This window comes from Muntiacus reevesi, chromosome 18 (genome assembly GCF_963930625.1).
Source record: "Muntiacus reevesi chromosome 18, mMunRee1.1, whole genome shotgun sequence".
Classification (NCBI taxonomy): domain Eukaryota; kingdom Metazoa; phylum Chordata; class Mammalia; order Artiodactyla; family Cervidae; genus Muntiacus; species Muntiacus reevesi.
In genome coordinates this window covers 19646614-19674217 of record NC_089266.1, presented here as the reverse complement: position 1 = coordinate 19674217, position 27604 = coordinate 19646614, and the positions used below count along the sequence as shown (strand labels likewise).

General features: G+C 43.1%; 2 protein-coding genes across 2 annotated transcripts; one reads left to right on the top strand and one right to left on the bottom strand.

Moving 5' to 3' along the window:
• Positions 1-54: 54 nt before the first annotated feature.
• On the top strand, positions 55-9597 carry CNTD1 (cyclin N-terminal domain containing 1). Its single transcript, XM_065909521.1, has 7 exons — positions 55-298; positions 3661-3736; positions 4303-4471; positions 7058-7220; positions 7822-7966; positions 8611-8707; positions 9259-9597. Exons 1-7 carry the CDS (start codon positions 130-132, stop codon positions 9427-9429), a joined length of 990 nt encoding a protein of 329 aa, XP_065765593.1. The 5' UTR covers positions 55-129; the 3' UTR covers positions 9430-9597.
• A 456-nt stretch (positions 9598-10053) lies between these two features.
• BECN1 (beclin 1) lies at positions 10054-20634 on the bottom strand. Its single transcript, XM_065909520.1, has 12 exons — positions 20500-20634; positions 20106-20234; positions 18158-18225; positions 16989-17047; positions 16281-16371; positions 16040-16176; positions 15685-15879; positions 14497-14643; positions 13086-13235; positions 12168-12228; positions 11579-11721; positions 10054-10848 (listed from the first exon to the last, which is right to left on the bottom strand). Exons 2-12 carry the CDS (start codon positions 20230-20232, stop codon positions 10680-10682), a joined length of 1347 nt encoding a protein of 448 aa, XP_065765592.1. The 5' UTR covers positions 20233-20234; positions 20500-20634; the 3' UTR covers positions 10054-10679.
• Between the last annotated feature and the right edge of the window lie 6970 nt (positions 20635-27604).

Sequence of the window (27604 nt, the reverse complement as noted above, 5' to 3'; positions counted from 1 at the left end):
TCCTCAGACTTGAGGCGAGGACAAGCGCACGGAAGGCGACGAAGAATCTAGGGTGTGGCAGAAGACTCTGAAGAGAGGTTAAAGGCGTGGGTTTATGAGCCGTCCGGGTACCCAAACACGGTTCTGAAGATGGACCGACCCGAGAGGCCACGATTGTCCTCTCTCAGTGACTTAAGGTTTGGAGCTGTTGCCACAGAGACCATCGAAGACACTCTGCTCCACTTGGCCCAGCAGAATGAGCAAGCCGTGCAGGAGGCTGCCGGCCGGATGGGCAGCTTCAGGGAGACCCGGATCGTAGGTGGGGATGCAGGCCGGGGAGCTGGTCTTATGGGAGACCCGGGCACTTGTCTTTGAGGCACCGATCTTGAGATTCATTATGCGTTATTCCTTCAAGTTTCGTTAGTACCTACTATATGCCAGGCGTTGGGGTGGGGGTACAGTGATGAGCCAGACTCACCAGCCTCCCACCCTTGATTTCAACTCAATTCAATAGAGTACACTTACTCTCCTTGCCTCCTAGGATAGAAAGATGAAAAAGAGGTCTAGTCCCAACTTTTAAATCATGTATATAATCTTTGGAGACTATTAGGACAAATCTGCAAATGACTAGGTACAAGTATGGTTAGATAAGTGACATACCACATAAAACAAGCTTTTATGGAGACTGAGAAGAAAGATGGAGTGAGGTGGGAGCAGGATGAATTAAGGTCCTTCAAGCATCATGGTATTTAAGGTAGACCCTGAAGGATGACATTTTGGTTGGTGAAGGTGATGTTTCTTTCTTTTTTCTGGCTGTGCTGGGCAGCTTGTGAGAGTTCCCCAACCAGGGATTGCCTTAACAGTGGAAGCGCCAAATCCTAACCACTAGACTATGGGAACTCCCAGGACCATGTTTCTGCTAAAACAGAATAACATGAGTCAAGCAATGGAATAGGGACACTTTGAGTGAATGTGGGTACCATGTCATTCAGGTTGGCCAGAGTGGAAGAGTAGTTGAAATTCAGACCAGAAAGGTGGTTTGGAGACTTTCCATGGGGAATTTTGAATGCCAAAGTGAGGAGTTTATATGTGACATAATAGGAAAACAAGAAGGCACTAAAGGTTTTGTTTGTTTGTTTGTTTTTTCATATGGGAGTTCTATAACTGCAACCTTTGCCTTAGAAAAAATTATTTTGGCTGTGATGTAAAGGATGGGTAGGAGTAGAGAGATATAAGGGGTAGGTTGTCCAGTGGAGTCTTTGTCAGTCGTTATTTTTTAGGTAATAAGACAGGAGAAATGACAAGACAGGATAGATGAAAAACATCTAAGAGGTAAAATCTAGGGTTCTGTAATGGATGAATTTAGGAAGTGAAAAAGGGGACGATGACTATATCAAAGGGTTGAGCCTAGACATACAGTGGTGCCATTAAGAGAAACACACATACAGAAAAAGAAAAAACAAAAAGGAAACGTGACTTGTTTGGGAAATAAAATGGTTTTGGTTTGAGATCTACTGAGTTTCAGATGTTTGTGGGACATCTGGAGGAAGGTTTCTGACAGGTTGTTTAAAAATTTAAGTTGGAAGAGAGGTCCAGTAAAGATAAGGGTTTGGGAGTTATCTCCATAGTGATACTGCTGAAACTTGCAGAGGATGAGCTCTTAGAAGCAGAATCTAGTACAGTTTCTTGGGAGACATTTTGTGTTCAGGTAAGTGGAGAGGGAAGAAGGATCATGAAGGAAATAAATGGAATGGCTGGGGAGATAGGAGCAGAACCAAGAGACCCTTGGAAACAAGAGGAGAATTTCATGAAGGATGATGGTCAGCAGTTTCAGATGCTTCAGAGATGTGAACAACAGGGATGAGGATTGCAATTTGGACATATTTTCTGACCCCTGAGACAATCATTTCAGCAAATTGTAAAAAGTAGAAGCCAAACTGCAGAATATGAGGGACAGAGTGATTAAGTGGTAGCAAGCAGCAGGTATAAGCTAGGCTTTCCAGAGTTTTCACAGTGATAGAGGCTACAGAGATAGAGCCCTAGTTTAAGAGAATGGAAGGGGAGGGTCTTTTAGTTAATAGATTTGAGTATGTTTGTATAATAAGTACAGGAGATGGAGCAGCAGGAGAGAGGTGTAACTCTCATGTATTCCACCTAACCCACACTGTTTTCTTGACAAGTTAAAATGAAAAATATTAATAGAAACAATTGCCCGGATATTAATAGTTAATAATTCAAATAAAAAGCAAAACAACTATAAACACACCCCTCCCCACAAAAATAAAGAAATGAAATCTGCTACTGCTGCTAAGTCGCTTCAGTCGTGTCCGACTCTGTGCGACCCCATAGACGGCAGCCTACCAGGCTCCCCCATCCCTGGGATTCTCCAGGCAAGAACACTGGAGTGGGTTGCCATTTCCTTCTCCAATGCATGAAAGTGAGAAGTGAAAGTGAAGTCGCTCAGTCGTGTCCGACTCTTAGCGACCTCATGGACTGCAGCCTACCAGGCTCCTCTGTTCATGGGATTTTCCAGGCAAGAGTACTGGAGTGGGGAAATGAAATCTAGGCTCCAGCAAAGAAAAGGACTGGCTAATGACACAATTATGAGCTCTAGGATACTTTGCTTAATTGCTGAAACTAATTATCTTCTTCATTGAACATTGTCAGCAGAGCTTTAGCCTCTGTTGTGATGAGGTTTTGTACATATATCTATGCGTAACCTGTGTCAAGTAGATTGTTAAACTTTTGTGCTAAATTTTATAATTTTTTTCCTTTAAGTTAGATTTTCTCTGAAGATATATGGAAATTTGACTGTTTGTAATTCTTTATTGATCAATGCTCACAGTTCCTAGTTCTGCAGGACCTTTGAGAGCTAACATTTATCCTTGTTTCCACCCTCTAATGATATTGCTAACTAAATAGAATTCTATCTGGGGCTGTTCTTTCAAAGAGAAACACAGACAGCCTAAAATCTTGCCAAGGTGTCTTACCCTTCCCACTTTCCCAATGACTTGCACCCACCCAAGCTGGACCTTGTTCCCTGATTTAGGGCATAATTCTGCCAAACAAGCCACTTCACAGTAACAAACTTGCTCCTGGAGGAGACTCAGCCACCAAAGATTTACCCAACAAACTGGTGGTGGAGAAGTGGTGTCCAGCTGTAAGGTGAATTGTGTTTGTAAAGCAATGGGAGTTCTCCAGAGGGTGGTTACTAAACAAACAGTGTTATAAAGAATATCGAAGCTCCAGGAGGGACCTTTTTGTTCCTGTCAACATTCCACTGAAAACAGAATATACGAGTTAGGGTTTTTTATCCATCCAAGAATCTCTCTTGAAGCCGTAGGTTCCCAGCATGGCGTAAAGGCCAGCGAGACCAGCTGGTTTGTTTGTGTGTAGCTGGCCAAGCCTTTTATCAGCTGAGACCCACAGGAAGGCTCAAGGGGCCCTGAGGGGGCTTAGTAAGCCTTTGTTTTTGCACTCAGTCAGCCTCCTTTTCATGCTTCTCATCTGCCTCTTGGCAGCAAAAGGAACCAGGCTCCGCTTGGATTGTTTCAGTCTCATCTTTCGCACCTCCTGACCCTCTTCCCTGAGTCCCATCATGGCTTTTATACAACGCCAAGAGTTCCCAGAGTCGTTTTGGTTGCACCTTGTGAATCAGGCTCTTCTTTCCTGTTTTGGCAGAGTTTGTTTTTCTCCTGTCTGAACAATGGCGTCTGGAGAAATCCGTGAGCTACCAGGCTGTAGAAATCCTAGAAAGGTAAAGCCCTGAGCATAAGGCCTTTGTGAGGGGTAACTCTCAGGATGGCTAATGTACCCATATCTTAAAAAAAATACTAGTTGCTTCTTACTGTGAGGCCAGGTTTGTACATTACTTGCAAATGTATTTGTTTTTAAAGCTTTGTATTTTTTAAAATAATATTTTATTTATTTTTGACTACTGTGGAACATTGTTGCTTTGTTCAGACTTTCTCTAATTGCGGCAAGCTGGGGCTACTCTTCATTGTGGTGCAAGGACTTCACATTGAGGTGGCTTCTCTTGTTGATGGGGACAGACTCTAGGCCCATGAGCTTCAGTAGTTGCAGCTCATGGGCTAAGTTGCTTCATGGCATGTGGAATCTTCCTGGATCAGGGATCGAACCTACGTTCCCTGCATTGGCAGGCCGATTCTTATCCACTGTGCCACCAGGGAAGTCCGCATATGTAAATTTTTTAGCCAGCAATTGGATATTAGAGAGGATAAGATGCAGCATAGTTTGAAGCACGAACTCCATTTAGTCTCAGTGGGTGTGGATTGATGCCTCTGCTCTTTCCCTTCTTTACAGGTTTATGGTTAAGCAGGCAGAGAACATCTGCAGGCAAGCTACAATTCAGCTGAGAGGGAAGACAGAGCCTCAGAAGTGGAGGGCTCTGAAAGAGCAGCTTTTCAACAAGTTTATCCTGCGTCTTGTGTCATGTGTTCAGCTGGCGAGCAAACTTTCCTTCCACTACAAAGTAAGGAGCTAGGGTGACTCGTGGGCACCTAAGTGTTAGAGAGAAACCAGCTCATCCAAGGGTGGCTTTGAGAAACCCACTCCTAGGGCTAGGTGATACTACTCATGTGGAAATTCCAGAGTGTAATCATGCTTCCTAAGCAGACCTCCTACACACACACACACACACACACAGAGTCACTCAGACCTCCTACACACACACACACACACACACACACAGATTCACACAGACCTACACACACACACACACACACACACAGACCTCCTACATAGTCACACAGACTTCACACACATACACACACACACAGACCTCCTACACACATACACACACAGACCTCCTATATAAACACACACACTCACACAGACCTCCTACACACACACACAGACCTCCTACATAGTCAGACTTCACACACACACACACACACAGACCTCCTACACACACACACACACAGAGTCACACAGACCTCCTACATACACACACACAGTCACACAGACCTCCTACACACACACACAACACACACAGACCTCCTACATAATCACACAGACTTCACACACACACACACACACAGACCTCCTATACACACACACATACAGAGTCACACAGACCTCCTACACACACACACACAGACCTCGTAGTCACACAGACCACACACACACACACACACACACACACACACAGACCTCCTACATAGTCACACAGACTTCACACACACACACACACACACATAGTCACACAGACCTCCTAGTCACACAGACCTCCTACACACACACACACACACACAGACCTCCTACATAGTCACACAGACCTCACACACACACACACACACACACACAGACCTCCTACATACACACACACAGTCACACAGACCTCCTACATAAACACACACAGTCATACAGACCTCCTACACACATACACACACAGAGACCTCCTACACACACACACAGTCACACAGACCTCCTACATACACAGTCACACAGACCTCGTAGTCACACAGACCACACACACACACACACACACACACACACACACACAGACCTCCTACATAGTCACACAGACTTCACACACACACACACACACACATAGTCACACAGACCTCCTAGTCACACAGACCTCCTACACACACACACACACACACAGACCTCCTACATAGTCACACAGACCTCACGCACACACACACACACACACACAGACCTCCTACATACACACACACAGTCACACAGACCTCCTACATAAACACACACAGTCATACAGACCTCCTACACACATACACACACAGAGACCTCCTACACACACACACAGTCACACAGACCTCCTACATACACACAGTCACACAGACCTCACACACACACACACACAGTCACACAGACCTCCTACATACACACAGTCACACAGACCTCCTACACACACATACAGAATCACACAGGCTATACACACACACACACACACACACAGTCACACAGACCTCCTACACACACACACACACACTGTGCAGTTATTAACCTGAAGTTCTGTTCCCAAAGTATAATTGCTGGACAGATGCCATCATTCATACAGGTCACCTTTCCTCCCCTTGGACTCAAGGACAGTTTACATAAGGTGCCTGAATTGCTAACCTACATAGTAGTATTAAAGGCAAAAAAACTATTGCATTTATAAAGGACACAATGTTTCCATAACTATGTGATTCTTGTATAGTAAAGTATCATTTATTCAACAAATATTTATTGTCTTCTATGGTGCCGTAGCTACAAGAGTAAAAATATTGTCTGTGCTCTCAAGGAATTTATTATCTAATGGGAGAAGACACACAAACAAATGTGGGAAAGTGTTCTGATTAGTGTGTTGAATACAGAGGGCTGTGAATGTACTTAATCAGCCTTGGGGAGACAAGAGAGTGTATTTAGAGAAAATTATTTTTTTTTAAAACAACAGAACATTTATTCATTATATTCCACCTGTTGTTAAGCACTATCTCCACTCCCATCTAGAGGTGTTTCTATCAGTTCTGCCTCTCTTTGGGATTAATTTAAAAATTTTAATAATAATTATTTCCTGCTATTAACTTACAGTAATGCATTATTCTTTTGATTGTTATCCAGGAATGTTTCACTGCCTGTATGCTTTAGTTTAAGTTGAATACAAATGGTGAGGGCAGACATCTTTGCTTTTTCACAATCTTAGGGAGAAAGCATTCAATTTCTCACCATTACAAATGATGTTAGCTATAGGATTTTTGGTATATCACTTTAACCAATAAAGTGACTTCTTGAATGGGAGGGCGGGGGATGGGTGGATCCTAAGGGGAGAGGGCGCATAGGTAAGGAGAGCAGTAAGGGAGCTGTGTGTGGGGTGGGGGCAGAGGGAGATGCAGACATGGGAAACGTGTAGACACCTGGAGAGTCTGTGGGTTTGGGAACACAAGTAATTCTGTGTAGGTGTAGAGTATAAGGGGGAATTACCAAGAGAAAAGCTGAGATAAAGGCAAGAACTGGATTGTGAAGGGCTTTGTTTACCATGCCAAGATGTATGACCTCTATTCTGACAACCGGCTCTCCTTTTCACTATCTTTTGGTTTTGTTTGCTCAGATAATCAGCAACATTACAGTCCTGAATTTCCTCCGGGCTCTAGGGTATCTTCACACTAAAGAAGAACTGCTGGAATCAGAGCTTGATGTTTTGAAGTCCCTGAACTTCCAAATCAATCTGCCTACTCCTCTGGCATATGTGGAGATGCTCCTGGAGGTTTTAGGTACTTAACTGTGTTGGGCATGCAAGTTGGAGTCTTCCATAAGAAGGCAGAACTTCCATAGAAGTTCCTAGGGGGATGTCCCTAGTGGTCTAGTGCTTAAGACTCGCGCTTCCACTGCAGGGGGCACAGGTTAGATCCCTGGTCAGGGAAGTAAGATCCTGCATGCCTCGGGGGTGATCAAAAAAAGATAGAAAAGGAATGTGCTTAAGGGTTTGAGGGCAGTGGGCAGAACCTGACAGGGAGGAACAGCAGTTTTCAGTTTCCTCTAGTACTTGTCAGGGAAAGAAACGTCTCCACACCTGGCTTCTATTTGGACTCATTAGGCACACTCTTATTGTAAGATCAAAGAGTTGATTTTATAGAGGCATGAGATAAGAGGGGAACAAGCAAATAGGTTCCAATTATATATATATATCTCATAGATGAAGGTTTCTCTACTTCTCCCTTTGTCCTTTAAAATCGACCTCCAGCTAGAGGTTTCTTACAGTAGAACTTGGCAACCAGGAAGCAGACTAGCAGCTCAGCAGCTTTGTTTCACATGACAACTGTGATTACAATCAGACACAAATAATGCTCTTTACCATGCGCGTACTCCATCTAGGATACAATGGCTGTTTGGTCCCAGCCACACAACTGCATGCAACCTGCCTGATTCTACTTGACCTAGTCTATCTTCTGCATGAACCTGTATATGAAAGCCTGCTGAGGGCTTCAATTGAGAACTCCACACCCAGTCAGCTGCAAGGGTAAGGCAACTCCTTTACTGTAGGCTCCTTCCAGAAACAGGGAGTCAGTAACATATCACGAGAACTTGGGAAATGGAATTTACCTAGCAAGGCACCTAGGCCACAGATAACCTGCACGAGTTACCTTGTTCTAATCTATATCCAATATGTTGTTTGGATGGATGACTGAGTTCAATCAGCAAAACCCTAGAGGCTTTTACTTTTAAATTTAAATGACTTCAAGTAATTAACATACTTTCATTCCTAATTCTTCTTTTATAGCTGCTTATAATTTCAGATTACTGAACTGCTTTTATAGTCACCTAGGAAAAAAAGCCAGTCACAGGGCTGCAACTTGGACAAAGTGTTTGATTACTGTAAAGTCAGGCTGGTAAAAAGCCTTACAGTTACATTTGGTAGGGAGACAGATGGAACAACAAAAAGTTCATAAACCATTCAGCCAAGAAGGCTCATGTTTTTATCTCAGTTGAGTTGGGGGAAGTTGGAAGAAGGAATCAATTAGCTATTACTTGACCATTTCTTTCCATGTATAAAATTTCCCATGATCAACATAAATAACTCAAGAGTTGAAGTTCTGTAGCCTTAGGATTTGGAAGATCCAGTGTCACTCTAGCTCCAAAATTATTGTGGTTTTAATCACTCAGGGAAAAGTTTGTTTCAGTGAAGGAAGACTTCATGCTGTTGGCAGTAGGAATCATTGCAGCAAGTGCTTTCATCCAAAACCATGAGTGCTGGAGCCAGGTATGCGCCACTGAGAGGACCAGTGTGGTCAGAATTCATTTAATAGAAAGCATTCTCCCATTAGTTAAGGGAAAACAGACAAGCTATAAAAGGTAACTGCCAAGACCTAGGATCAGGATGAATAAGCAGGACTTGGGAGAGAAAACTAGGACTGAAAAATGTTCTCCACTTTCCCCCTTGTGAAATTGGAAATGGAGGCTCAATTTCAGCCTGTTCGTTTCCCGTTATGATAACCCACTACCATGTTAAAGTCCATTAAGTGTATCCTCCCAAACAGAAAATGTCAAGACTCAAATATCCCTCTTATATTTCACAAAACTTATCTCAGCAGAAGGAAATGTCTAGCAGAAACTTTCCATGCTAACACTATCAGGGCAAAGGTATCCTAGCGTAATGTGGCCACTGGCAAACACTGGGATCTGGGTTCTCTGTGTAAGTTCAGAGAAATGAAAAAATTTACATTTGGCTTGAGAGAAAAGCCCCAGCAATGTGTCTGTTTGTGCACTAACATGTGTTTCTGTAATAATAAGAATCTGCCTCTATTTCTGAAGGTCATGGGGCATTTGCAGAGCATCACTGGCATTGCGTTGGAGAGCATTGCTGAGTTCTCTTATGCAATCCTAACTCACAGCGTGGGAGCCAGCACTCCAGGTCAACAGCAGCCTGTTCCTCCCCACCTGGTGGCCCGACCTCCAAGGGCCGCTGCTTCCTCCAACCCATGAGGCAGGCGGAATCTGCCGAATATAAACAGCCTTCTGTCGCTGCACCCATCCCTCCCTTTGTTTACTTTCATACTCGGGGTACAAAAGTTCCAAGCATCTTCTGAGTTGTCTTTTGTCATCCAACTTCACGCTTATTTTTCTACATCAGAGAAAGAGTTAAGATGAATAACCATGTCCCTTTTGTCATATCACACTGAGTATGTCAAAGAGCTGGGAGAAGACAGAGGATCAGTGAAATTAGTTTATTTTTGTTTAACAAGGTATTTATGGCTTTTCTTTAGCTGTTCATTTTATTACGACAGAACCTCAGACATGGAAATTAGTATTAACCAGGGGCTCAAATACTGAGACCATATGGGTGACCCTGACTGAACATCAAGGATATTGACTTTATTTCCCCTTAAAATTAGTTTAACATCTCTATTCTGTTTTGGAGAGCTACACAAATAGGGCTTCCTCTACAGGTATCTATTTTTCCATTAAGAGTCTTTTTAAAAAACTAACACCCACCTCTACACATATTTCAACAGACTTTCCACATACCTGCACTTGAACTCAATTCTCCCAGAATACAAAGTACTCTATTTTAGTTAAAGAAAAACCCAACAGTGCACCTCTGGGCAGTTATCAGACTGCAGTTGATCTTTTATTACAAATAATTAAATCTCTCCACCAAGGTCTCAAACAGTATCAAACACCATTTCATATCTCTTAACACAGAGCAGAGCAGGCATTCAGTACTAGAACCAAGTAAGAAGTGTTAAATTTCAAGCTTCTGATCACATCACATGGTGACCAAAGCTTGTGTCATTTTCTCATGTTATCCAACTGAGCATCTCACACTTCTTGTCCTCTCAGTGGAGACAAAAGTTTCTAGTTCATGTTCTAAGCGCAGGAAGTTGAGAGAGACAAACTCCAGTGAAAACACATCAATCTCAATTCAACTCAGTTTAAAAAAAAAAAAAAGCAAACTTAAATTATCTGTTTTGAGGGGACAAAAGGAAAGGAAGGCATGGGGTTAAGAGTCAAAACTGTGACAAAGACCAGATGCTATACATGGCATGTTGTAGTTCTGGAAACTATCTGTTATATGATACTTTAAAATAAAGTGGCTTTTGTGGATTTTTTTCTCTTTTGGTATTGTAAACATATGCTGTTTAATAGTACCCGAATTTAACACTTTCTTTTTTTCCAAACAAAACAAAATTGAAAGCCTTTAAGGCAAACGACCTCCTAAGGAAAAAAGAAAGTCATTTGTTATAAAACTGTGAGGATACCCAAGCAAGACCCCACTTAAGATTCGTCAGCATAAACTTGAGAGCTTTTGTCCACTGTTCCTCCGAGTTAAACTGAGTTTTGATGGAATAGGAGCCACCACTGCCTCCTGTGTCTTCAATTTTGCCTTTCTCCACATCCATCCTGCAGGTGAGCACAGCAGTACTCATTAGTAACTGAGATTCGAGTTAAGTCAGTTCAGGCAAATGGGCAGGGACTTGATCATGGGACCACTCACGTCATTTTATCTATTAAAGAACTCTTGGCGAGGAGCGGTAGTGTATTTTGGATTTGCTTGAAAGTCCAATATCAAGAAGGCTGTCACAAGAGCCTCATTGTGATTGCGGAGCACAGGGACAGGACACACACCCACACAGATGAGAAGCCTGGGGCAGAGGGTGGGTGAGGGGGACAGTGCTCTTCACTGTTTCCTAGGCATCCCTCACTCATGGGGAGGGGAGGGGGGCAGAAGAAAAGAAATGCTTTGTTTTGGGGTGATGGAAGCAGCTCAGCCCTACTCTCTTAAGTAAGGTGCCCCTCTGTTTCTGGGCTCCTACAAAATTTGACCAAAGGAAGCATTCCTATATCTTTCCAAGGGCATAAGGGAAAACCTCCCTGAAACTGGAAAGCAGGCTTGAGCTCTGCACCAAGAAAATCCCTCACACCATCGAAGTCAGCATTTTCTCCAGGGATCAGGTGGTCACACTGTCTTGCTTGCAGTGTTGGATCCATCCTGCCCATCAGTGTCATGGGATTTGACTCCATTTTCAGCTTTCCCACCATGCGTACTAGTTTTGCTTCCGTTCTTACTGTCCCTTCCATTCTGCTTACTTTGGTCCTAGTTTAGGTTCATTCAGCACTGGGGAATACTGACCTGTAAGGAAGGCAAAAACGTGTCTCGCCTTTCTCAACTTCTTCTTTGAACTGCTGCACACAGTCCAGGAAAGCCACCATTGCATGGTCAAACTTGTTGTCCCAGAAAAACCGCAAACCCCCTGAACAGTACAACGGCAACTCCTGCCCGAGAAGAGAGAACTGGCTGTATTTGTGGCCCAAACACTGGCTACAACAGGCTGCTCCCAATCCAATCCATCTCTCTGCCAGGTTCTGTCTGGATTCCACTGGCAACAGTAACCCTGGGCAAATACCACGCACCCAGAACTGTTTCACCATCACTGAAATGTATTAAACATCTACTGCACGGTGATGCCTTTCTCATCCTGGCACACACATTCTTCTTGGATCCGCCCATATCTCTTCTCAACAAACTGTAAAAGTATAATTTTCTCAACAGGCCCCAGAGAGCTAATCCTGAACTAGACAAGCCATTGAACAAGACACTGGCTCATCATGAGATATCTCAGTCTAAGAAATGAAATTATGCTATTATCAAAAGTAAACTATTTTGTTAGGAAGTACAAGGATTCTGTACTGTAGGTGAAAAATGGAACTTCCTAGAGTACCTTAGATTTGTCTGTCAGAGACTCCAGATATGAATGGTTTCCATAGGGAACAAGTCGATACCTAAAATGGAGATGCAGACAGAGATGAATACAGGACTCTTCCTAAAATGATTACTAGGGTGTTATAACCCAGTGATTTTAAGAAAGTGAAAGTGTTAGTCACTCAGTTGTGTCCAACTCTTTGCGACTCCACGGACTGGAACCCACCAGGCTCCTCTGTCCATGGAATTCTCCAGGCAAGAATATTGGAGTGGGCTGCCACTTCCTTCTACAGGGGATCTTCCTGACCCAGGGACTGAACTTGGGTCTCCTGCATTGCAGGCAGATTCTTTACTGTCTGAGCCACTAGGGAAGCTCAAGCTACCCAAGGACCTCTTTTATTATTTCCACTCCTCTGTAGCCTCCCCATGGGGGCTCCATGTTTAAAAAGTTTTGTTTGGGACTTCCCTGGTGGTCCAGTGGCTAAGACTCCATGCTCCCAATGCAGGGGGACTGGGTTGGATCCCTGGTCAAGGAACTAAATCCCACAGGCTACAATTAAGACCTGGTGCAGTCAAACAAATAAACACAAATAAGTATTTTAAAAAAGAAAAAAACCACTACATTTATTATATAATTATCTGGGGGCCTTTTATGGACATACGTTCTGGTTTAGATTTAGAAACAGAAATCTGGAGATTTTTTAGGTTCCGGAGATAGGAAGTTGGGTACCACTGCTATGGTCATGCAGTTCATGGACTGCTCAATCAGTGGAAAAGGCCTGTGGTGAGGAAAAAACCAGAAGCACAGTCTCCATAGACAGAATACTCCCTGCTTGCTGGGAGCAAGGGCTCTTGGCGCAGTCAACAGAAGTAACAGGTGGCATACACAGATTATATCAAAGACACACCACACTCCAGAAAGGACCACCTTTTTTACCTCTGAAATTTCAGACCCATCTTATTGGCCAGGGCGTGGAGCAGCAACACTGTCTGGCCCCAAGCAGCATTAATCTCATTCCATTCCACTGGAACACTGGGCAGCCGACCCAGTCTAAAGTTATTGATTGTACCAAACTGTCCACTATGCCTACAGAAGAAGGGCAGGGAAAAATACAGAGAGAACGTAAAACTTGGCAAATTCTGATATTTCCTGTTCTCACCTAAAACCTGGCATAAATCTCTCTCCTTATCTTCAGATTCATATATCCAAGCTCTACCTGGTACTTTAAATACGTAACTCAAGTGTGAGTCATCATCTTTCTCCCTGCTGCTCAGACATCAAAGTAGAAACCTGGGCGTCACCCCTGAATGCTCTCTCTCAGCTCCCTTTTCCCCAAAACCACCAAGCTCTGCTGGCTCTACCTCCTAAACCTCTTGAATCTGTCCACTTCTATTAAGACTCAATGCCATGGCTCTCTTTTCATGTTTAGAATCCTCCTGACAAATTTCCTAACCAACAACCTTGCCCTCTTCCCCCAAGTCATCATTTACATATACAACTGTACTTTTGTCACTTTCCTGCCCAAAGCGCTTCAGTGGCTCCCACTGCCTTTTGGATAAAGTTCAAATCCCTTAATGAGGCTTATAAGATCCTTAAGGAATTGGTAGCACTCCAGTTTCATACCCTGTCCTTCTCTGCTTTATACTCCATCTCCAGTCACAATAAGCTCCTTTCAGTCCAGAAAGTTCAGTGGGAGATTACCACTTCCACTTTCCTCTGCCTCTTTGCACAGGATGTTCTCTCTGCCAGGAACAACCCTCCTCCTCTGCAGACTTAGACTCCACGTCTCAGCTTAAACATCCACTTCCCCTGGGGGAAACGTTCATGCAGCTTCCTCACATCGGGTGAAGTGCCCGTGTATGTTCCCACAGCACCCTGGGTTCACCAGGACCACGCTGAGTGCCTGTTACCCAGCCGTCTCCCCCTCCCCCACGGGACTGCAGCAACCAGGAGGCAGAATCAGTATTGCTTGCTGTTGCCCACCCAGTGCTGAGCAGTGTCCACCACACAGCAGATGCTCAGCAGATACCAGCTGACATGGATAAAATGTCAAATAAATGAGTAAACAAACAACCCCGGGAGAGGGGGATGAGAAATCAGCACCGGGCAGAGACTCAAGATTTTCCTGTGGCTGGAGGGCTCTGATCTTTCACTCTCCTTGGAGAATGGAAGTCACCAAGCTCTAGAATCTCATTCCCCTGATTGTGAAATGGATGAAGCCTAGATGGGGTGAAAATGACACGGGCTACTATTTCATGGGAGGTGGGCACCCTGGCTTAGTGGTCAGCAGCTAACATTCAGATATTCAGTGCTTCCCAGATGCCCCTCACCCTCCAGCCCTTCTTACCAAATGTGGAAGGTTGCATTAAAGACATTGGTTTTCTTCAGCTTGTCCAGCTGCATCTGGGCATAACGCATCTGGTTTTCTACACTCTTCAGCTCATCATCCAGTTCTAGCTGTTGTCTTTTAAATTCACTGTATTCCCTTTGATACCTGTGAACAGACAAGGTGGTCATTAAAGGCTGTTAGTTTGGGGGCTAAAATCTCTCCCACCACTCCTCTCAAAGACTTCGTCTAGTGATTATGATCACTTCTAGTCGCAGCACCTTGTACATTTGGCATAGATCTCACTCAAAGGAGCATAGTTCCCCTAGATGTTTTGCCTGGGAGGGACAGAAATGTCCCAAATTCCAGCAGCTCATATGCAAAAAAGAGGAGGAAGACAGGATGCTTGCAAACCAGGACCAGATACTTCTTGGACTTCTGGTCTTTTCCAGAAACAAGGTTAGTCAATGGTGGTTTCCTCCCTGAAATGGTCTAATTGTCTATCACTTCACTTCTACATGCCTATTGTCCTTTAAATGGTTAGTGTACATCATTTCTAATGGAACTTGTTACACTACCCCATGAAAAATTTAACTTTTTCTCAGTCCTCCACTCCCCCACTTTCAGTCTCCTCCACTAGACCGAGGGTTCTCTCAGGTCAAGAATACCAATGAAGGACTTCTGTGGAGGTCCACTGGCTAAGACTCCAAGCTCCCAACGCAGAGGGCCCAGGTTCAATCCTTGGTCAGGGAACTAGATTCCACATGCCACAACAAAGATCAAGGATTCCATGAGCTGCAGCTAAGACCTAGCACAGCCAAATAAATTAATATTTTAAAAAAAGAGCACCAGTGAATTTTGAGCTAGAAGAGAATGAACGTAGGCCAACACACTTAACCTTCCAGAGGAGGATGTGGGATTCAGTGGCTGACTCATCCAAATGTTCCCTACAGGACAGAGCTGTCACTAGAGGCCTGGTTCTCAGCTCTCCAAAAGCATTGGACAAAACCAATGCTTTTGTCACTTAATCATGCTGACTCTTCCTATATAAGCCTCCCAACCAACATCGAGAAACAGGGCCTGGAAATGCATGACATGCTACTGAATGCCAACTGCTGTTTACAAACTAATCAGACACATTCGGCTGTGAGCCATTTCCTCTCCCGGAGCCTTGAGGCAGGAAGATGGAAGAACAGGGCGATCACTCACTGAGCTTCCTCCTGATCCAACCTCTCAGCCTCAGCTTGGACCTTCTCGAGATTTTCCGCCACTATCTTCCGGTTCTTTTCCACGTCTTCCAGCTCTTGGATCAGCCTCTCCTCCTCTAATGCCAGCTCGTTTAGCTCTAATCCAAGCTGTTCGCTGTCATCTTCATTCATTTGCTCTAAGATCTCTAAACAGCGTCTGCCAAGGACATAGTCAGGGAAGGCTTATGGGAGGAAACCTATTATTCCATTACCCTGCATGAAGCACAGCTCTTGGGTGAGGGTTGTACAGCCCCAGAGCAGTGAGCACCCCAAGACTCAGAGCCCTGTTCCTGGGCCCAGGCCCTGGATGCACTCACTTGTAGTTCTGACATTCATTTTCAGTGACGTTGAGCTGAGTGTCCAGCTGGTCTAAGAGAGTGTCTGTGCATTCCTCACACAGGGGGTGATCCACATCTGTCTGGCCTGACATGATGTCAAAAAGGTCCCCAGTGACCTGGAAGGAGAGGAGAGTCAGGGTAAGGCCTGTCTCATGTCACCTGCCTGGAGATCCCCCTACCAGCCAGCCCATTGCAAGACACTGGCACGAGGCAGACTTGCCTTTAGTCTTCGGCTGAGGTTCTCCATGGTGCCGCCATCAGATGCCTCCCCAATCAGAGTGAAGCTGTTGGCACTTTCTGTGGACATCATCCTGCAGACAGCCCCCCGCCCACGGGCCACATGAGGGAGCAGAGAGGCCTCCTCCACCTATATGCAGTGCTGGTGGCAGAGACTCTCAAGCACCAGCTGAGGGGCCTCAAGGCGCATACCCACTCCTAGCCCGACTGACTTCCCAAGGATACCTCTCTCCCAAGGGAAGGCCATGCTGGTCTTCCACAGGGGCACTCAGAAAGAAGGCTGGCCTGGATAGACTAAGGAGGGAGAGGGGGCATCAAAAACGGCTATGTGTGTGTCTACAGTAAAAAGGAAGGAGAATCAGGAGAGACCATTTCTTACATGCATCAATAACTAAGAACCTGAACATCTAACATTTGTTATCCTAAAAGTTTTCACGAGCTTATCTCTTCCATTAGTCAATCACACTCAACTTTTCTTAATTCTTCATCATGAGAGCTACTGTTCCTTCCCACTGTATGAATGGCTACAGGAAAAAATCAATATGGAAGGTGATGGGTCAGGTGTAGGGGACAGTGTCTTTTCTAGTAGAGTGAAAGGCTAGGTGATGATTCATCTCCATCACAATTCTGGGTTCAATTAAAATTCTACTGGCCTTTGGCAAGGAACAGGGGGCTGAGGAGTAGTAGGCACCTGGCTGGGGGGATGAATCTGCGAGAGACACCATCCTGGCGAGTTTCAATAAATGGCTCCTGGGAAGGAAATAAGAAGTCATCAGAATTCTAGCAGCTTTTGAGATGGAGTCTATTTTCCCAATGGCCTCAGAACTATTTGGCTTTACCCACGATTGATAACCACAAGACTTGAGAAACAAGAGACTTAAGAAATGGGTTTTCTAGCCAATCCTTGAATACATTCACTAAGAAAGGACCCCTGGTACAAATAAACCCCAAGTCCCATTTGATTTTTTTGTGGGAAACAGCATTTCCTAGCTATGTTGTACTCTGTTATATTTGCATTTTCTCAACACTTACCAGTTGGGTTAGGGGAGAGAATGCCCTTCAGGGGTTCCCAACCTTTTTGGCACCAGGGACCAGTTTCGTGGAAGACAATTATTCCACAGACCAGGGCAGGGGGGAGGGGTAGTTCAAGTGCATTATGTTTATTGCACACTTTATTTTTACTGTTTTTACATCAGTTCCACCTCAGATGATCAAGCATTAGATCCTGGAGGTTGGAGACTCCTGCCCTAAATCATGGCACAAGGGAAAAGTCAGAGCAGACTGCAATGAAGTCTTCCACGGCATAAAACAAAGTAGATTCTTTGTTTTCCATACTTTGATATAATTTGTATGTGACCAAAGTCTCATCTTTGACAATGAAAATCATCACTCAACACAGTTTAAAGAAAATAACGTGTTCTCTAACACCGACAACCCTTCAACACAGTTTAAAGAAAAAGACATGTTCTCAAACACTGACCACCCTTTCTATTTAGTGTAATCACACAATTCTATGTCCAAACCTAGATACTTTTAAGACTAGAGAGGAGCGGATATTAATAATGAGCTACAACAACAGGTATGAACCAGGTAAGACCTGGACACACAGGTCATCATCCCACCTCCCACCTAAAATAGCTTATAATTCTACTCCAAATAAAGCAGAGTCTCTCTTCACATTTTTGAATGGATGCCTCGTTCAGCAACCCTGTGACCGCAGGAGTACTTCTATCTTCAGTGATCCACAGTGGCCTGGTTATGTAGAATGTCTCTTGTTAACCAGAGATTCCACATATCTGGGGGCTCCAGGAGCACCAAGGGCCCTGCGGAAACCCACTTTGTATTCCAGTGTTTTCATACCTCTCCTGAGTTAGCCTCTTCCTCCTGGGTCTCTCCTGGTTTCAGCTGGGCTGTGGCAAGTAATGGAGCTAAGAGCAAGGGAAACATTGAATCTTTCAGAAAGTCTTCTCAGAGCAGGAGCATGTACGAAAGGATAAGAATCAAAATATCCTCCACCTTTTTCTTGGAGTAGAATTTACAAAAAAACCGATCTGTTTTCTTCTTCTTATAGCCATTAAATCAGATTAAGGGATTATTAAAGTTTTTCCAGTATAATGGTATGATTAGGTCTTTAAAGAGACATCTTACCTCTCAAAAATACTTAATAAATAAAATACTAATGATGTTTATGTTTGGGATTTGCTTCAAAATCATTTGGGGCTGTAGGTGAAACATGGTTAAATATGCGTGGATAATCGTTGAAGCTTGGCGATGAGTATACAGAGGTTCATTATAAACTTGGATGTTTTCCATAACAAAAGTTAACATCTTCTTTCCCCCAAAATAAGTGGGAAGGAACATGAAACTTCCTTTCCTGGAACTAAGATCCAGGAAGATGAAAGTTCTCTACATAGCAATGGAGATCTAAGTTACATGAGCATACATTTGTCAAAAACATACAGCTAAGGGTAATTCACTGGCAGTCCAGTGGTTAGGATTCCACACTCTCACTGCCAAGGGTCCAGGTTCAATCCCTGGTTGGGGAACCAGGATCCCACATCCCACAAGCTGTGCATCATGGCCCCCCCAAAAAGTTAAGATATATAATATATAAATCTTGACAATTAGGGACCTCCCTGGGGGTCCAGTAGTTAAGACTCTGAGTTTCTACTATAGGGGGAAGAGATTCCATCCCTGGCTGGGGAACTAAGATCTCACATACCATGGGGTGAAGGCAAAAAAAAAAAAAAAAAATCTTGACAATTAAAAACTGTCAATGTATGAAAACTTACCTTTTAAAAAATGAAAAAATGAGGTAAAATGCAAAATACCTGAGTGGATATAGGAGGTGAATGTAGGTATAGAGGAAACAAGAATGGTTGAGTGTAGCTAATTGTTGAAGCTGAATGATGGACACAAGCGAGTTCACGATGCTATTCTCTTGATTTTATGTTTGAAATTTTCCATATTAAAAATTTCCCATATTAAACAGTTAATTCCCCTCAGAAAAGAGAAATAGGGTATTGATAATAATAGTTTATATTTGCTGAGTACTTTTCCCTGGCATATTCTTAAGTATTCATGGTCTCTGTCATATTTGATCTTTACAAGTACCTTGAGGTTGTTTTACATTTTACAGATAAAGGAAATTAAAAAAATTTGGGCCTAGAAACTAAAAATTGGGTGAAGTAACTTGCAAGAAGTCATTCTGCTAGTAAATGGCAGCCAGAATTTAAATTCAAGCAGAGTGACTCTAGGTCCATGAGCTTACTTTAACTGTTTATTCAGTCTTTTCCTTTTTCCTAGCTTCATTTCACTTCTTGGGAATTTGGAACTCTATTCCTCTACTTTCCTCTACTTATCAGCCATTGGCTTCTGGGTAAGTCATTCAACCTGACTGAGTTTCAATTCCTCAAGGATGAAATGATAAATTTTTAGTACTCCTATGTATAGGGGAGTAAAACTGCATTACTCCACAGAGATTAAAAGGAATGCATGTAATGCACTTGGTATATGGCAAGTCCTTCATAATTGCCGTTTATTTTTATATACACAGAATCCTTTACTCTGAAACAGCAGGAGCAGAAAACTAAGGACCTTTCCTTGTTATAGAAAGCTCTCAGCAGCACATAGTGTCAGAACTCTTTTATGTTCTCGATAAGAAAACAAGGAACCAGAGAGAGGAAGCAACTTCCGAGGCTCAGAAGGCTTGCTTGTGGCAGGCTATATGTAGTCCTTAAGACCTTCATCTCCAAAGCTGCCCACTTTGAACGATCTTGATCACCCTCTTTCCAATGGCCTCGCTGACCTGTGAGCTCCTGGATGGTGACACGGTCCAGGATCTTGAAGCTCGTGTCCAGTTTCAGAGGCTGGCTGCACCGCTGACACACGAAGCTCACCTGCATGGTGCTGCTGGATGTCTTAGACCCCTCCATCCCTGCGGCGGTGGAAAGGAGACGACGTTAGGAAGAACAGGCGCCCCTGAACCCCGGGTTCGGAGCTCCCACCTGACTTGCTGTTGTGGTGAAGGGGTAAAAATCCCCACCTGCACCTTTCCCTGTAGGAACGGTAGGATACCAGGCGGACCTGCTTCCGGGGCTGACCCGGCAAAGGCAGTTTACAGCCCAAAGTCAGGGAGGGTCTGCAATAGGGGTTCCCAGGTCCCCTTCGAAAGTAGCCGTCCAGCCCCCAACGCTTTTCACCTCGGGACCCGGAGCCCGCCACCCTGATCCGGTCTACCGCGGGGGTACCGCGGCCTCGGGTCTGTCTGCGAGTGGGACTTCCAAGACTGCCATTGCCCAGCCTTCAGCTACTTCCCGGTCTGCCGGGGGAGGACTTCCGCCGGGACCGGACTTGACGTCACGATGACAGCCGCGCCTCAGGGGCTCAGTCACGGTCCACCCGCTTCCGCGTGGCTGCGACCTCTAGAGGCTGAGCTGGGAAAGGCGGCAGGCATCGGCCTGGGGGTTGGTGTCGCGAGCGGAAGTGGCGCGACCCAGTTGGGATGGAGTCGCGAAAGAGTCCGATACAACTTAGCGAATAAACAAACAACCCCTGGACACGCCACCATTTTCGAATTCAGTGACTTTTCTTCAGATTTGTCACTTCTAATCGGAGCCACTTTGGTTATTCACTGCGGTATCAATTTTTAAAATTTCTCATTGGGAGAACTGGGCGTTTTTTTGAAACGCTTGAGAAAGAGGTAGACACTTGGAAGGGCAAGTGAGGAGGTAAACCTTATTGTGTTTCGTTGTATATTTTAAAGTTTCAGTTATGATAAGGGAAACTCCAACTCTTTAGATATTGAAATATAAAGTTATAAAACTAAAACATTTTTGTGTTGGTGCAAGAGTATCCATGGAAGAGAATAAAGTTCAAAAATAGACCATGTATGCGGGGGAGGGGGGGAGGGCGGATTTAGTGGGTGATAAAGCTAGTGTTTAAAATTAGTGGGGAAGTGATCTACTTAGTAAGTGGTAAGTGGGGCCAGAGAGCCATGTAAATGGTAGTGAGCTGAATTTTCTACTTCACTGTTTACACCAAAAGAAGTTACAAGTTAGTCACAAATTGAAGCGTCAAAAATACGATTGAATTTCCTGGCAGTCCAGTCGTTAGCACTACAAGCTTTCAATGTTGAGGGCTGCAGTTCAGTCCATGATGGGGGAACTAAAAATCTCATAAGGCAAAAAACAAAAGATGGTTAAAGGTACTAGATGAAAGCACGAGTGAATATTTTTTATAATCTTGAAGTTGAGAAGGGCTGTCTAAGCATGACATGAAAATCAGAAGTAAAAAGGAAAATATTGACTTTTACTCCTTAGAAATTAAAACTTTCTGGATCTCCTTGTCCTTTCACTGGTTAAAACTCTACTCTCAAGGCAGGGGGCTTGCTCCCTGGTTGGGGAAGATTCTGCATGTTGGTGTGGTGTGGCCAAGAATGAAAATGAAATGAAAACTTTCTGAACTATCAAAGACAGTGTAAAACAAAGTTTGTGAAAAGAAAATGTGGAAAATAGTTGTGTCTCATAAGAAATAAGGTAAATTTCTTTGATATACAGAACTCTATTCAATCAATAAAAAATACCCATGAGCCAGTAATGAAATGGGCAAATAATGTGAAAAAGCTCACAGAAAAACAAATGGTTGATTAAATAAAATTGAAAGATATTTCATTTTACTAGTAATAGTGGAAATAAAACTGAAGTCAGGCAGCTTTCCTCATTTAAGAGATTGGTAAAGGCTGAACTAGTTGAAATTAAAAGACGCTTACTCCTTGGAAGGAAAGTTATGACCAACCTAGACAGCATATTAAAAAGCAGAGACATTACTTTGTCAACAAAGGTCTGTCTAGTCAAGGCTATGATTTTTCCAGTAGTTATGTATGGGTGTGAGAGTTGGACTATAAAGAAAGCTGAGCGCCGAAGAATTGATGCTTTTGAACTGTGTGTTGGAGAAGACTCTTAAAGTCTTTTTCAACTGCAAGGAGATCCAACCAGTCCATCCTAAAGGACATTAGTCCTGGGTGTTCATTGGAAGGACTGATGTTGAAGCTGAAACTCCAATACTTTGACCACCTGATGCAAAGAGCTGACTCATTTGAAAAGACCCTGATGCTGGGAAAGATTGAGGGCAGGAGGAGAAGGGGATGACAGGATAAGATGGTTGGATGGTATCACCGACTCAATGGACATGGGTTTGGGTAGACTCTGGGAGTTGGTGATGGACAGGGAGGCCTGGCGTGCTGCGTTTCATGGGGTTGCAAAGAGTTGGACACTACTGAGCGACTGAACTGAACTGAACTGAGCTAGTTGATGACATGTATTGATGAGCATAAGGGGAACTCCATGTATAAACTAGTACAGTCTTTTGGGAGGACAATTTGGGAATGTCTTTAAAAAATTTAAATGTTCAAATTCTTTGATTCATAAAATTTCTAAGAATTTTCCTAATAGATAATACAAGTGATCAAATACACATGTACAATAAAGTTCACAGCTAAATTTCCTTCAGTAATAGGAATTGTTTAGATAAATTATGGTATTACTCATTCAGCAGAATACTGTGCGTGCTCAGTAGTGCAGTTGTGTCTGACTCTTTGCAGCCCCATGCGACCATTAAAAAGAATGGAATAACTTGCTTTTTCCTTGGTTCCTTTGGCTACTTTGAGAATGGTCTGAAGAAGGGCAAGAGTAGAAACAGGGAGACCAGCTGGGAGGTTTTGCATGAACTGAGGCAAGAGATGATTATCAGTTAAATAAGAAAGGTCATAGGCAGTAAACATGATATAATTCCATTTGTATAAAAAATAATGTAGTACATAATATGACATACGTTATAGGAAATGATATTCAGCAAGCAGTGTCTTTCACTAAACAATGGGACAGAGATTTTTACTTAATACAAATTTGTACTGTTAGTTTTTTTGACAATAAGCCTATAATTCATTTATAGCAAAATTAAACTTTTACAGAAAGATAATATAACAATACAGGAAGTTAGGGCAATAGTGTCATAGAATTACCCATAATCTCACCACACTCTTAAGTTTTATGTTTTGCATTATGATGTTTCTTCCCTGTGTATTTGATTTTTGTTTTAGTCACTCATTTTATTTTTTTTAACCTTTTTATTTTGTGTTGGGATATAGCTGATTAACAATGTTGTGATAGTTTCAGGTGAACAGCTAAGGGACTCAGCAGTACATAGACATGTATCCATTCTCCAAATGCGTCTCCCATCCAGGCTGCCACGTAAGATTGAGCAGAGTTCCCTGTGCTAGACAGTAGGTCCTTGTTAGTTATCCATTTTATTTATTTATTTTTTAGTTAGCCATTTTAAACATAGCAGTGTGTACATGTCCATCCCTAACTTGCTAACTATCCCCTTCCCCGTGCCCCCCCCACCCCCCCCCCGCCACAACTGTAAATTCCTTCTCTAAGTCTGTGTCACTGTGTATTTTAACAAAGTGAAGTGAAGTGAAAGTGAAGTCACTTAGTCGTGTCCAACTCTTTTCGACCCCGTGGACTGTAGCCTACCAGGTTCCTCCGTCCATGGGATTTTCCAGGCAAGAATACTGGAGTGGGTTGCCATTTCCTACTCCAGTTTTAACAAAGCTGTATTTATATTTGTAATCTATATGCAATTTTTGTATCCTGCTTTTAAAATTCAATGTTACATAATAAGTATTTTCCCCTGTTGTTACATAGATTTTGTAATTGTCACTCTCATGACTGCATTACCTGAGTGCTACCTTAATGTGTTTCTTTGTTGCATTGCTTCCAGTTTTGGTGGTTACAATGATGCTGCAGTGAAAAGGTGAGTGCTTCCTAAAACTAGAATCTCACCACTGAGATTACTGAATTTGGCTATTTCATGTCTCTTGATTAACATTAGCAGTTGTTTTCCAAAGTGGTTTCATATACGTATATTCTACCTCCAGTAAGGTTTGAGAGAGCCTGTTTCAAGATGCCCTGGCCAGGAGCAGCTATCATATATCAATAGTTGAGGAACAAGGGCAAAAAAATTGGTACTTCCTTGTTATTTTAGTAGACATCATTGGTTACTTGTAAATACTGACTCTTGTGAAACTTGTGTTCTTTGTTCATTTGTCTACTAGGTTCTTAATAACTAAGGTATTTTCCAGATGTGCAAATGTTTTACATTTTTATCAAGTCAAATCAGCTTTTTTTCTTGATGATTTATATTGCTTAGAAAGCTGTTCCCACTTTCAGAAGTGACTCTCTTAGTATTTTAAATGTGTATGCCCTCCTATAATTAGCATCAGACATAATATGTGGGACTAGGTTGCTTTTCTCCTGGTATTGCTAACCAATCAGAGATGGTCTTTACAATCCTTATTCCTTGGATCTTTCAGCATGAAACTCCCTCTAGAGGAGTTGAGTGGAATCATCCCCAAAGGATTCTCAAGTAAGACTGGTGTAATTGATTCATAAGTGTGTGAAAGTGTTAGTCACTAATCCGTGTCTGACTCTTTGTGACCCCATGGACTGTAGCTCGCCAGGCTCCTCTGCCCATGGAAGAATTCTCCAGGCGAGGATACTGGAGTGGGTAGCCATTTCCTTTCTTCTGGGGATCTCTCTTCCCAACCCAGGGATCAAACTTGGGACTCCTGTGTTGCAGGTGGACTCTTTACCGTCTGAGCCAACAGTGGCCGAATCATAGTTGTATTCAGTACATTTCTTCCTGTATGGCTGCCACTAACACCATCTCAGAAAGATGTAGATACATAAAGGGCTTCTAGAGAGGGAGGGCTTCTAGAGATTACAGCTGTGGGTTTAGAGGTCTGTCTTTGTCATTCACCAACCCTGACCTTGAACAAGTTACTCAACCACTCTGGACCTTGTTTTCTTATTTGTAAAATGAGAATAATAGGGAATTCCCTGGTGGTCTGACGGTTAGAACTCTGCATATCCACTGCAGGGAGCAGAGGTTCCATCTCTGGTTGGGGAACTAAGATCCGGAATGCTGTGCAGTGTGGCCAAAAAAAAAAACAAAAAAAACAAAACTTAAATGAGAATGATAGTGTGTGTCATATAGGGTAGTGATGTGATGATTAAATGAGCTAATAATATGAAGCATAAAGAACATCCAGCACATAGTAAGTTCTCTGTCTGCTCTGCTGTTTGGCGAATATATGACAATCAGTAGGTGTAGTACCTGAGGAACTGAATATTCAACAACATACCATAGGTCATCAATTCAACAAATATATATATATATATACATATATAGATATTTAACAAATATATTTATTGAAGACCTACTATGTGCCAGTCACTCGTCTAGGTCTGGGAGGATACACTGGTGAACTACTCTAATAGTTTATATTCTTGAAAAAAGAACTGGACAATAAACATGTAAACCAATGAGTATGGTAACTTCAGATAATGGCAGGTGTTATGGGTGGCACTTTCCCCAGAAGATATTGAAATTTGAAGATATTGAAGTCCTAAGCCCCAGTACGTGTGAATGTGACCTTATGTGGAAACAGGATCTTCGCATATGATCAAGTTAATGAGGTCATTAGGTCATTAATCCACTATGACTGGTTGTCCTTAAAAAGGGGGGGGGTGTCAATGTGGACACAGAGATGGACATACACAGAGGGAAGACATGGGAAGAGGCACAGGGAGAAGATGGTTGTCTCCAAGCCAAGGAACACTTGAGACTCTCAGGAGCACCCATGTGACTTTTGTGGACATGAATTTAAAATAAAATCAGTCATCAGTGATCATGGATTCATAAGCACCCAGGAATGAAAAGAGTTTGTTAAATATAGTGGTGCCCTCAGCAATTGTTCACTGAATAAATAAACAAATGAGTGCCTATTACTTAAAACATTTGGATAAAGGAGGAGGAAAAGAAAGAAAAAAGGAATGTGTACCTCTCTTCTTATGGGGCTTTCCTGGTGGCTCAGGTGGTAAGGAATCTGCCTGCAGTGCAGGAGACCCGGGTTCCATCCCTGGGTTGGGAAGATCCCCTGGAGAAGGGAATGGTTACCCACTCCAGTATTCTTGCTTGGAGAATTCCATGGACACGGGGGCCTGACAGGCTACAGTCCATGGGGTTGCAAAGAGTCGGACACCACTAAGCGACTAACATTCTACTTGAAGAAAACAAAACACAATTATTTGAGAACAAAGCCATATTTCAATAAGCACAAACATATTAAGCTTCTAAGCTGAAGTTAGTAATTCTGAAAGAAATGCAGGGTAACGGCTCACTTAAAATAGGATGTAGTTAATTTGAGAATGCATTCCTGAAATTAAATTCCAGATCAGAGTTCAAAAGTTACTAGGAACAAGTGTTAACAGAAAGGAGAGGTAAAAAGGGGGAAACTGTTAGATGTTAATAAGCAAGATGGTGGGACTGCCTTGGTGGGCCAGTGGTTAAGAATCTGCCTCGATGTATACACATGGAACTCTTGCTCAATGTTATGTGGCAGCCTGAGTGGGAGGGGAGTTTGCGGGAGAAGGGATACGTGGATATATATTGCTGAGTCCCTTCGCTGTTCACCTGAAATTAGCACAAGGAATCTGCCTTGCAATGCAGGGGACTTGGATTTGATTCCTGGTCGGGGAACTAAGATCCCACATTCCTCAGAGCAACTGAGCACCCACAACTAAAGTGACTAGAGTGTCTTTGCACCGAAATGAAAGATCCTGCATGCTACAATGAAGATCCCACATGCCACAACTAAGACCGGACACAGCCAAATAAATAACATATTTTTTTAAAATAAGTAAGAATGGTAGTATGGGCCATGTTGTAAGTGGTCTTGAATAAGTGGAAAAGGATTTTCAGTCTGAAAGTGGGAATGAGAATAACTGTATAGTTTAAGGAGTAACCTCTTCATGCTAAGCATGAACAGTTAGCTTATCTGATAACGGCTACTATTTATCAAGTGCCTGCCTGTGTCCATAACAAATCTACTAAATTACATACTATCTATTTGTAACATTTAAAGTTACATTTTACAAATGAGGGAATTGAGACTCACCATTTCAATAATTTACCCAAGATATGACAGTTAGGAAGGACTGATGCTGAAGCTGAAGCTCCAATACTTTGGCCACCTGATGTGAAGAGCCCACTCATTGGAAAAGACCCTGATACTGGGAAAGATTGAGGACAGGAGAAGTGGGCAACAGAGGATGAGATGGTTGGATGGCATCACCAACTCAACGGACATGAGTTTCAGCAAACTCCGGGAGATAGTGAAAGATAGGGAAGCCTGGAGTGCTGCAGTCCATGGAGTCTCAGAGTCAAACGTGACTGAACGACTGA

What these genes read in the sequence shown, in the direction of transcription:
- CNTD1 (XM_065909521.1), top strand. Translation starts at nt 130, where the DNA reads ATGGACCGACCCGAGAGGCCACGATTGTCCTCTCTCAGTGACTTAAGG. An exon ending in AACTTTCCTTCCACTACAAA is followed by an intron (nt 4,472 to 7,057) that starts GTAAGGAGCTAG and finishes TTGTTTGCTCAG; the next exon opens with ATAATCAGCAACATTACAGT. An exon ending in ACCATGAGTGCTGGAGCCAG is followed by an intron (nt 8,708 to 9,258) that starts GTATGCGCCACT and finishes CTATTTCTGAAG; the next exon opens with GTCATGGGGCATTTGCAGAG.
- BECN1 (XM_065909520.1), bottom strand. Translation starts at nt 20,232, where the DNA reads ATGGAGGGGTCTAAGACATCCAGCAGCACCATGCAGGTGAGCTTCGTG. An exon ending in AATGAATGTCAGAACTACAA is followed by an intron (nt 15,880 to 16,039) that starts GTGAGTGCATCC and finishes TGTCCTTGGCAG; the next exon opens with ACGCTGTTTAGAGATCTTAG. An exon ending in CTCTGACAGACAAATCTAAG is followed by an intron (nt 11,722 to 12,167) that starts GTACTCTAGGAA and finishes CTTCTCGGGCAG; the next exon opens with GAGTTGCCGTTGTACTGTTC.